The sequence below is a fragment of the Scomber scombrus genome, chromosome 2 (genome assembly GCF_963691925.1).
Source record: "Scomber scombrus chromosome 2, fScoSco1.1, whole genome shotgun sequence".
In the NCBI taxonomy this organism is placed as follows: Eukaryota; Metazoa; Chordata; class Actinopteri; order Scombriformes; family Scombridae; genus Scomber; species Scomber scombrus.
The window spans coordinates 8051928-8064224 of record NC_084971.1 but is presented as its reverse complement, the minus strand read 5'-3'; the positions used below and the strand labels follow the sequence as shown (position 1 = coordinate 8064224).

The 12297-nt window shown below is 39.4% G+C and overlaps 1 protein-coding gene across 1 annotated transcript in view; it reads left to right on the top strand.

Moving 5' to 3' along the window:
- Positions 1 to 8126, top strand: part of chrnb3a (cholinergic receptor nicotinic beta 3 subunit a) — an 11802-nt gene extending 3676 nt beyond the window's left edge. Inside the window, exons 2-8 of the mRNA XM_062427518.1 lie at positions 2554 to 2705; positions 4647 to 4691; positions 5548 to 5657; positions 5841 to 6354; positions 7203 to 7393; positions 7479 to 7695; positions 7995 to 8126. Of these exons, the coding sequence (XP_062283502.1) occupies positions 2554 to 2705; positions 4647 to 4691; positions 5548 to 5657; positions 5841 to 6354; positions 7203 to 7393; positions 7479 to 7695; positions 7995 to 8126 (1361 nt within the window). The remainder of the gene's footprint in view (positions 1 to 2553; positions 2706 to 4646; positions 4692 to 5547; positions 5658 to 5840; positions 6355 to 7202; positions 7394 to 7478; positions 7696 to 7994) is intronic.
- The last annotated feature ends 4171 nt before the right edge of the window (positions 8127 to 12297 follow it).

Sequence of the window (12297 nt, the reverse complement as noted above, 5' to 3'; positions counted from 1 at the left end):
AAAGCAAGATGCTTTAAACTTTTCACTTTTCTTTGCCATATCTGATATTAAACTGAATATCTTTGACTTTTGGGCCTTGACTGGACAAACAAAGCCATCATCTTTGACTCTGGGAAATTGTAATGTTCATTTTTCACCATTTTCTGACATTTTAACAGACCAAATGATAAACTGATAAAATAATCATCAGATTATTCAATAATGGAAATAACTATTACTTTATGAATGATATAATACAGAATTTTGCTCTTCATATCCTCTTTGTATAATATAAATTCTACCTTCAAACCTAAACCTTAGTCCTGTTGAAATAGCCTCCTCAACAAGTGACGAATTAAACAAGAAATATACACACAGACGAAGAAGATACAGCTATTGCATTATTTCTTTGACCATCCATGACAGAGAAAGTTTAATTCATAAAATCCTTACATCGCTCTCTCCTATGAACTATAGCAGCAGACTGTGAAGTGTATGTATACAGCCTGAACTGTAGGAGACTTATCTATCTTAAGACACAAGTTGAAATGGGAATTTGTTTTCTTCTTTTCTATCTGTTTTGCTGTCTGTTCTCATTCCACTTGCCCCAGTTAACTTCTGCTTCTGTACCAACCTCTACCCTGCCCCCCTCGTTCTGTCTCTCTCAGACTCTAGAGGGAATTGCTCTGGGTCACTCTGCTTCACTCTTTCCTTATCAGCTCTCTCCACTCCTCTGCTCCATTCCCCTTGTTTGAGAGGCTGTTGAATCAAACTTCTCTTTTCTGTGTATTGGCCTCTGCCTGTGTTGCCACACTACCATACTGTAGGCAGTGCCAAATATCGTCCTCTTATGTGGAGGAATGCTCAGAGCTCTGAGCTGATAGAGCCGCAGCTGAGTTACAGCTCAAGTACAAATACCACATAATGCTTTGAGCATCCAGCGAATGCTGCTGTCATCTGAATCTTAGTTATGTACAATGAGTAACAGTGGAGAGGTTCAGTGTCTTGCTTAAGGACAACTGGAAATTTAGCTCTTGATGAGCATGTGCACTTTAACTTATACTTAATAGTCTCTGAACAGTCTAACTACTAGACTAAACCTTCTAGTTTTTATTGAATACAACACGTTATTCAGTCTTTTCTGAGTTTCACACCTATGCACTGGCACAGACACTGACAGTGTATTTTCACTGCAGAGTGAAGTTAGTCTCTGTCTGTAAAAGTGGAAAACATCAGTGTGTTTTCTGTAATTTTCTACCTAAGAGACCTGATATCTTGCAGCTGTCTGGACTCTTAACAGTGGCTGTTGAAGTGAAAGCATGGTTACTTCCTTGTACTGTCTCCTGCTCAGTGTGAGCGTCACTCTTTAACTGACTATTATGTCTTGTGCCTGACTGCACAAAGCGCTCTGAGCTCAGCTCGTCTCCCCTGGCAATTGTTCTGTCTGAGGTGATCATGTCAGCATGATCATTTTGTCAGCCTTGGGAGCTTAGATGCATTCGCTCGGCCATGACCAGCTGTCAGTCCGGGGTTGACAGTGTGTGTGTGTGTGTGTGTGTGTCTGTCTGACTCTAAGGCACTGACTTAATTTTTCCTTTCACTTGCTTTTGAGACTCTTGAGAGAGTTCACTTTGTTCTTGCACAACTGTGTTTTGGTATGTTCTTAAACATCGAAAGACGGTGAGGAAGACGATGACGTGTGCACATCTGTCTGTGTACATGAATATTACATGTGAATATTACATGAGCTAACTATCCATATGTTTAACTTTGTTTTTTTTTTTAAATGATTCATTTCTCATGATTAATTTCTTTAATAATCATAATTACTTTATAAAATGTCTTAAAATGCAGGAAGAATTCACATTGTTCCAAAGTCCTCAAACTGCTTGTTTTGTCCAACAAACATTTAAACACCTCTCATTGCTCTGGTAATCTATTGGTTTAGACACATACCACATAACTGCAACACCCACAGTTTCCTGTCAACTCTCCTCTGTCACTATAATAAAAAGGCATAAAAGCCTCCCACAAAAATATTATAAAACACAGTCCAAATCCCAACAGATTCTGCTTACCATGAAGTATATCAAAGCAAATCCTCACATTTGAGAATGTGGAACCAGCGAATGTTTTTTAAGTCGGTCCACCACTTTTGTCCAGAATGAAATATCTCAACAACTTTTGGATGGATTGAACATATTTTTAACAGATATTCGCAGTTCTCATAGGATGAATTTGGTTATCCCCTGACTTTTTGGCGCCATCAGCAGGTCAAAGTTTTCATTTATCTGATGAAATATCTATGTAATGAATTGGCACACACTTTTCTTTAGACATTCACCATCCCCAAACAACGCATCAGGATGACTTTAGTGATCCTGTGACTTTCCCTCTAGTGTAGCCTTGGTCTTTTATCCTTTCTTTGTTGAACGATAATCCAAAGTAGATAAATTAAATCTTAATCAACTGGTCTCATCTCATCCACAGCTATTATCTTGTGCACACTATACAATTTTATCTCCCCAACTTACCTCTTCTGGATTTTGTCCTTTCTTCTCTCGTTCCTTACAGCTCAAGAGGACTTTGTGTCGCTGGCGGAGATGGAGGATTCCTTGTTGAGGAACCTTTTCAGGGGTTACCAGAAGTGGGTGCGTCCTGTCCAGCATGCCAACGACACCATCACTGTACGCTTTGGACTGAAGATCTCACAGCTGGTTGATGTGGTGAGGACAAAAACACACCTAAGACACAAAAAGCAGGGCTGAATTAGGCTTGATATTTTCATAGTTAGCCACAAAGTTGTTCAGCTGTACATTGTGTAATTTTTTCTCCCAACATTAAAGTCTAAATTGTGTTTCAAATCCCACAATGCCAGGACTAAAAGTCAGAGGGAGAAACTCTGAAGCCTTTTATTATTTATTATTTTTCAGTAGGCAAATTTAAACATATTAAATTGTCTATTTTTAAAAGTTTTTTAATTGGAGAATCTAAACTGCCTCCTGGTTAGTAAGAAAATCAAATAAAAATGTTGAGGATATGACCTCAGTGTCTTCAATAGCGTAGTGACAGCTCTGCTATATATTATGTATTAGATTAATATTAGATAGATGAGGGTATTTTAAACTGTCTCTGCAGTAATCACATCCTTAGTGCCCTTCAGCAAAGTGGAGCCAGACGCAGGTGCTCTAATGTTTCCAGGTGACACAACCAAGCACACAGACTTAAAGCTGTATGCACCTGTTAAAGAAGCTCTCTGCAGAATTAAAATTAAAATCGCCTTGTGTAACATAGTTAATAAAATCCTGTTAAAGTCCTCGGAGGATAAGGGGATGTTTTTCTTTTTAAAATGAGAGAGTAAAGGAAGGAAAGAAGACAATAGGGGAGGAAGTGAACCTCATCAACCCTGAGATGGAAAAAGAAAATATAGAGTAGCTACAACGAGGACTGGTGATTATTTCTGAGGAAGAAAGAGGTAAAGGAGGGAATTACCAGAATTGAGAAGATATTGTTGATTGCCGTTATTTGGAAGGAGGCGAGACATAAAGAGGTTACTGGAAGGTTAATATCTTGGGCAGAAGAAGACAAATACAAAGACGGAGAGAGGTTGAAATGGTGCTTATTGGCTGTAGAGAGTGGCTGTTAAGGGAGGTCAGAAGAGGAAGTATAGTACAGAGCATACACTGAGGACCAACAGTGTGAGGAAATAAGTGGAGGAGGGTGAAGAGCTGAGGGAATTTGAAGAGAGAGTATAAAGAAGAGAGGGTGGAAGGGAGGTTAAAAGAGAGGTCCAAAGTGGTCTTTCACAGCAGCAGAGGAAGTAATGAGGCCATCAGGCTGTGAGGAACCAGATCACATTTATTATTTACACAAGGACACACACATAGAGCCGCCCCCCTAACTCCACAGAGGGCCACATTTTGACTACATCAGCATCGGATCTTTGTACTCCTGCCGTCTCAGAAATAACATTTAGTAGAGTGCCCTCTTGTGGCGTCTAACTAAACTACTGCGATACACCTTTGAAAAACACCTCAGATCAATTTTTGTTTAGCGAGGATGGGTGTGCAATCAGGTTTGCCTCAGTGCCTCTAGAGGGCTGAAAAACCACAAAATCTATCCCATAGATTTTCTCTCTACTCTACTTATATTTATTTTTTAACCTTTCTGGAAGGCTTTTCCTGCACATAGACTTTCAGCTTACAGTGAAAATCATTCTGAGTCCAATATATTCATTACTGCCTTTGACCTCTTATTCCTCTCGGTCACCCTCTCTCCATGCCTCTCTCATTTAATTTTATACAACTCAGTATATGTCAACATTTCATTTTGAGCAAATGAGACAGCATTGATACTGGTCACTGCAGAGTCCCTCGTGCTTCTCTCTCTCATTAAATGCTCTACGTAGATATACCCTGCAGCCAGGCACTTAACCCTCAAGCTGTTCCTGTGTGCTTTCTTTTAGGCAAGCAAGAGAAGCAATTAACCCACTTTGGGAAAAAAAGCCAGTCTAACTACGCTTAAGTACTTTCTTTCATCCTCTTCAACTTTTTGTCTCCAGCTTCTGGTTTGCTTCTCACCTCCTCATTAGCCCCTCTAATCGCTCACAGTAACTGCCACTAAGATTTATAAATGGTGAACAAAATTTCTTTCCTTTCTTGCTGCAGGATGAAAAGAACCAATTGATGACTACAAATGTCTGGCTCTGGCAGGTAAAAATGAACACTACCCACACCCTTCACAGATACTGGATCTCTACAATTTGAATGGCTGCTTTATTAACTGTGGTTTGTTATCAATCATCAGTATAACCCTATAATATTTAAAAGGACGCCATTAGCGTGATGCCACTCATTATGGTGTAGTATGGTTATACTGAAGGACTTTTTAAATAAACCTAAATAATCCAGTATTATTTCCAGTATTTGGATATGAAAGGGTACAATATGAAGAGATATACAGACATTTACTGTAGGGCTTTAACTTATCAGAGGATAAACAAGATGTCTAAACTAAGTCTAAAGAGTCTACTAATGGCAATTAGGCATAGTGGTGTTAACTGTGTTTAGGAAGGATAATGATTACCATGTTCATGTTAGTTTAGCATGTTAGCCTGCTAACATTTGCCAAGAAGTGCTGAATACAAAGTAGCCTCGTTCTGCTGAGGCTGATCAGAATGTCTAATGCATCCCCAATTAATTTAGCAGATGTTTGATCATAAACCAATTTATTAGACAAATAGACATTTTGGAACATGTCTCTACATCTAGAAGGTAGACATCACTAAAAATCAAAATGTCAATCTCGTGGCTGAGGAAATCAAACATTTACTCAATTTGATTTGAATTAAAACCACACAAATGTGTTAATGAACATGGACAAGTTAACAAACTGGGGAGAAGGGATAGTGAAACTACACTATACAATAACTATACACAGCTGGTTGTTACTCTGAATATGACTACTGTCCATGGTGCTGAAATGGAAAAATACATCTTACATCTGCACTGTAAATGTATTGGACTGGGTAACCGGTCATGCACTGTATGCATTCATGTTTTTTTAAAGGAGTGGGTTGACGTGAAGCTGAAGTGGAACCCAGATGACTATGGAGGTGTTACCTCCATCAGAGTGCCTTCAGAGACTATATGGCTTCCTGACATCGTCCTGTATGAAAAGTGAGTTATGCAGCACTCTGCGCTAATCAGTAGCTCAGGTATGGCTTGATAAGTATGATGCATATTTGTACACACTGTGTGCCTCTGGTTCTCTGCCTCTGTGTTTCCCTCACACCTTATCTTGCCTGGTCATAGTAACTTTTTACTAACCTTCCATCACCTCTCTTTCCCATCTATTACCAGTGCGGACGGTCGCTTTGAGGGCTCCTTGATGACCAAAGCTATTGTGCGCTGGGATGGTACCATAACATGGACCCCACCTGCCAGCTACAAGTCCGCCTGCACCATGGATGTCACCTTCTTCCCTTTTGACAGACAGAACTGCTCCATGAAGTTCGGTTCCTGGACTTATGATGGAAATATGGTGGATCTGGTCCTGGTGGATCATTATGTGGACCGCAAAGACTTCTTCGATAACGGCGAGTGGGAGATCCTCAATGCCACAGGAGTCAAAGGAAGCAGGAGGGACGGGGTTTACTGGTACCCTTTTCTAACATACTCCTTCATCCTCAAGAGGCTACCTTTATTCTACACCCTCTTCCTCATCATCCCATGCCTTGGCCTGTCCTTTCTTACTGTGCTCGTGTTCTATTTGCCATCAGACGAAGGAGAGAAACTGTCACTTTCCACATCTGTGCTGGTGTCACTCACTGTGTTCCTCCTGGTCATAGAAGAGATTATTCCATCTTCCTCAAAGGTGGGAAAACTTGAGGGTTTATATTGAAGTCAATGTGACTTCAAAAAGGTCCTACTCCACTGCCTTTTTTCTCTCCCTACACTTCTTTTTTCCTGTGTTCAGTTATCCTAATTGTAATCTTATTTGCAGTATGCCCTAATTAACACAAATCACAGCCACAGTCCTCTCAATTACCTGCTGCTTAAAGTGCACATCAACTCAATTAACAAGCTACTGGCTTTGGATACATCTCAGCCCAATGTAGAACATATTGGAAAAACAGCTTAAAAAGACAGCATTCAAAATCACTGACTTTTCACTACACACTATAGTCCATTATAATACATCTGTTGAAATGCTTTTACAATGGTCAAATTCTCTATTGAGGATTACTTTTGCAGTGCAAAGGACTCAAAATTTCAAGTCATTTTATTTTTATTACCAATCTTATTAGTAGCCAGTGACCTCATGTCAATCCCAGCACAACTCCAACAGATCTGATCAGCCACATCACTGAAAACACATGTGTTATGCATCTTACTTTGTACTACTCAAGTAAAGTATAAATGTGAGAGTACAGCACCTTAGTAAATGTACTTAATTACTGAGTACTGAACAAACTATGGTCACTAAAACTCCATCTAAAATGATAGTGATTTGCATAGTGTGATTTTTATTTTTTTAGAAAAATGACAACAGTGACAAGTTAAGGAATGAAGGATTTTGAATGTAGTCAATGTGTTATTTTGATTATTTTTAACAAACGTACCGAAATAAATCAAGATCTGTAACACCATAACTCTATGATACATACAATGATATGTTTGAAAGGAGCAGATGATAACCATTTTATTTATGTTTTGTCCCAGGTGATCCCACTAATTGGAGAATACCTGCTGTTCATCATGATCTTTGTCACCTTCTCCATCATCGTCACCGTCTTTGTCATTAATGTCCATCATCGCTCCTCTGCAACCTACCACCCCATGGCCCCCTGGGTAAAGAGTCTTTTCCTTCAGAGACTGCCCAGACTGCTCTGTATGAGGGGGCACACTGACAGGTAAGCTATGATCACCCATAATGAATATCCACCCATATATATCAAAGGATACATATGTGAAATAAATTGATTCTATTATTCTCAGATACCACTACCCAGATATGGAGTTGTCCAGCCCTGAGCTGAAGCGCCGCAAAGGTGCGGGGAGGAGGGGGGTTACCGGCCACAGTGCTGGCCAGCAGCGAGGACCCCTCGGGGGGAAGGAAGACGAGCACCAAGCCTGGCTTGCCATGCTAGAGAAAGCCACGACTTCAGTTCGCTACATCAGCCGTCACATCAAAAAGGAGCACTTCATACGAGAGGTGTGTGAGTGGGTGGGCAGGAGGGAAGGCGTGGGATGAAATGTGTTTGCATTCATGTTGTGTTACATTCTCTTGGAATTTGTTATAGTGTAACAGCTTCTTGCTCATTAAAATTTCACTCCTAGTTTCTCTTTTCATCTGTAAGCGTTATAAATGGACACAAAATCATTATTGTGTCCTGAATTATAGATGTTATGCTCAAGTTTCAGATCAACACCTGTGGACGCTTTTTTTCTGCCTCTCCCTTACTCTGCCTGTCCATGCCTCTCTCTTTCTCTCTCTCTGTGTCTCTCATACAGGTGGTACAAGACTGGAAGTTTGTGGCTCAGGTGTTGGACAGGATTTTCCTCTGGGCATTCCTAACAGTGTCAATATTAGGAACGGTCCTAATCTTCACCCCTGCTGTGACGATGTACCTCAGTTCACCTTAATAAACCCACACACAAACACAAACACGCACATAAATACTCTTCAACAGCTCATTCTTGTTTTCTAGTTGGTTTTTGACTATTATTTGTTGATAAAGCCCAATAAAACATTAATACTGTACATTTTTATTGTATAGATAAACTCAATCTACAAACTTTTACCTCCCTACTGTATGGTTTGCAGCCTGTAATGACAACTGGATACTGTAATGTTCTAGATGCAGCTTGTCATTCAGTGTGAAGTGCATGCACAGGAGTGCAAACAACTGACAGCAATAAGCAGGATATAGTAGCGTGTATGATTTTCCATATCCATATTTGTATAACTGTGGCATTGTTATAATTCATGCAACCACTTTCACAGCATCACTCCATCAATAATGAGTTGTTTTGTGTGTCACATGCACTACAGTATGTTGTCAAGCTGTACTTAACGTGCTGTAATAATGATGATAATAAAAAGAAATCAGATGTATATGTGTGGCTATGCTACATGGTTATGCTATGCAAGAATCATGAAATACTAGCAGATGGACTACAAAAGATTTAATGCAGTGGAATATTGGGTTTTGATTGTAATGATACAGTATCACCACTAGATGGCAGCAAACATCTTTTCTTTTGCAAGAGAAACAGCTGTTCTTCCTTGAAAACAGGTACCACTTAAAAAAATAATGATGTTATGAACATTTTTTTAAATATAGTACACCGTCAGTCGGTCAAGAAGTTAAAAAGATAAACCCATGTTACCTCTAAGAATGTCATGGCACAAATAAACATTTAAGCAAAGTAACCTTTTTGTAACCATTTTTCCAACACCTAATGTTGCATCCTCATTCACAACATCAACTGCAATGAATAGCTATGTGTGGAAAGGTTACAGTCATTAACATCTAACAGGGCAGTATAGACATACAGGAAAGACTCAATATTATCATAACCTCTACACTATTTTTACATAAAGCCATAGATACTATCTAAGATTTTTGTTAGTTTTGAGCACATATTATGCTGAGGAACAATATATTGTGCTGTTATTGTGTCAGCCCACTCTCTGACTAGCTCTACTCAAGCTTTCCATGAGTCGTCTGTTTTGTTAAAGGGCACATCATCAGTAGTAATTAGAATTGGAGAAAGCAGCTCATTCATTTCGCCTGCACTCATTTTCCCAGCTGGCTGCATATGTGTATCTGAACCACCAACCTACCAGTTGTTATCTACTGTAACTTACAAATCTAGCCTTCAGGCTTCCGTCACCCACCCAGGCTACAGTGGGTGGCAAATGGCAGTCCCAGGTGATATCATAGCATTTTGTGCTTTGGCCTAGATTTTTTTTTTACCGAAATGAGTTTGATTTATTAAGAATGGCTGGCATGCTCAAGTGCAAGCCCTCCCCCTGTTTCCCCTGCACTTGAACAGTCTGACCTCAGCCCACTCTTCTATTATTCACAGCTACAGATCTGACTCAGGCAGACAGGTGTGTGCGTGCCTCTGTGTGTTTGTGAGTGTGTAGGTATGTCTGTGTGAGTGTGAGAATGACAGAGTATATGAGAAAGCCACAGTGCATGTGTGTGTGTGAGACAGACAGACTGTGACAGAGAAGGGTGTGAGCCCCTCAGGATTCCATATAAACAAGCTAGACGGAGAAAAATCTGCTACCGTATGTGAGACACCCAAAATATTTTGGATGGACCTCCTCTTTCAAGCAAAAACATATTCCATGTACTTAGCATTCTCTAGAGCTGCTGGGAAATTCATAATTTAATACTAAATAGTGTGAAAAGGAACATCATATATGTGTTTGGAAAAAAGCAAAAGGCTGTGGACCATATTGCATTTTCTAAATCAAGCTATTACTGAAATCTCACTATAACCTTAAAAATAATATTACATGACTGTATTTTTTAAATACAGTTACAATAATGTAACAGTATACAGCTGGTGGTTTTCTACATTTTTCTTATTGTCAACAAATATCATGCAAAGCCAAACCAACAATGAACTCATCCTACTTACAAGTATTGTGAGACTATCCAAAGCCTGATATATTGTATTCCTCAGTGCAGTAGATCTCTATTTTTGTCAAAAAAACATTTTAGCTTTGCCACAAAGAATTTTGAGCAGGGTAGTTTGTTTAGAAACGACTCCAAAGACTAATAACAGCGATTACATTTTCAGTCTCTGTAGAGTAGTAGCCGTGTGCTGTTAATTGCTCAAAGAATTACAGTACAAATTCAAGAGGTTGTGATATGTGGCACAACAAGCCAGCAAAGCTCTGTAAACAGAACCATAGAGGTACTCTCTTGAGGCTGAAAACTTGATCGCTGTTATTAGTCTTTGGAGTCATTTCTAAACAAAAGTACAGCAACCATTGCCTTCAGGGTGAAAGAACATGTCACCCAGTGATGTGTTTTTTTTAAAAATAGTTTTTGGGAAACCACAGAGGCCCACAGAACAGAGGAATAAGATATATCAGGTTTATGTGTAGTATAAGCCTGTGCAGCAACAGTATAGTGGCAGTTGTTGTGGTGTAGTGAGTTCACTGTTGGTTCGGCTCTGCATATGAGATTTGTTGACAACAAGAAAAATATAGAAAGCCAGCCTTATCCTTCATAAAAAGAGTAAGAGTCTATCACCATGATAGGAGCTCTGTGAGGCTCGATTTAGACACCAATGTAATTTAAAAAAAAAAATGTAATTAAAGTATGCCAACACACTCAAAGCATCACAAGTGATATATGCTTACTGAGACTGAGGCTAACAAAAATGACATTTTTCAGGTATTTGGTGATTAATAACTGGTCAAATTACACATTTGAATTGATGGTGTTGCTAATAGTCAGTAAATCACCAAGGTTATTGCAGTTCATCCTGAGGGGGACATGGACATGTCTACAAAATGTAATTACCATCAAAGTTGTAGAGAAAAATCTTTAAAAAAAACCCTGTTTGTACAGATGTTCAAGGTGCCCAAGAGGAGAAGTCTAGTCACTAGTCTAGTCACTTTAAGTCACTAGACTTTATCCTCTGTGGACAATGAACGTCTGTACAATCTCTTATGGCAATGTATCCAAAAGTTGTTAAGAAATTTTATTCTGGACCTAAGTGATGGACTGACAAACTATTAATAATAAAAACAAGAAATGTTTGTAGAATTTAATACAAATGAGGGCACAAGCCAGTCATATCTTATGTGGAGTCTACTTTCAGTATATTTATATTTACAGAGATTTCCACTCAGTTGTAATGTCTGTCTGATGCCATAGGGCAGTTTTATCCATCTGAGTGAACATTCACTGCTAAGCCAGATGCTGTACTATAGCCTGCACCCAGTCTGACCTGGATGTCAGGTATTCTAATTTATAGTCTTGGCACTGCTTGACAGAGACACAGGCTTTCAATTCTCAATAAAAGCTGACAACATTCAGCGAGTGGGCAGGTTTGCATGTGTTTAGTATTGACTTGGGATACGCATACTTTATTTTCTGTGACATCTACACACAGCTCCAGTAGCAATGATCGAGAATAGGTGATCATGGGAGCACTCCGGGGAATTTTCCTGCATACAGAAAGACTTAGTTTTCTGCGTTGCATCTGTTATCACTGCTGTGAATTGAAGCTCATTTGGATGGAAAGGCTGAAACACAAATTCTCCACAATGTCAGTCTCACATACATTCTTAATGAAGCAACTCCAGGTTGTACCTCTAAGGGAAATTACAGGGCAGGGTCCGAGCTCTGTGTGTAAGCTCAGCAACAGAGCTGACTGTGAATCCAGTTAATGATTAATCAGCTGGGGACCAAAAATGTAAAATAACTGAATCTCACCTGTTTTGGTTATCCTTGGTTATTTCATATACAAACTGCGTGTGTGTATGTGTATATGTGTGTGTGTGTGTGTGTGTGTGTGCGCATGTGTAAGCCTTGTCACTTTCACATTACATGACTCAGACGGCCAGGAGCACTATAGCACTGTGGAAAGGTCATTGTAAATGCTCCAAAACATGCTCTGTAACTCACCTCAGCTTCTACGTCTAAAGGTGTGATCCTGCTTTTGAGAGGAAATACAGCCTGATTTGATGACCTTTAGCTTCTGTCATGAGAGTAGACCATCTGAGTGAAAAGTGTTTGATAATACTCCTTTGTTTTTTTTGCTCACTTTACACAAGAGAAAA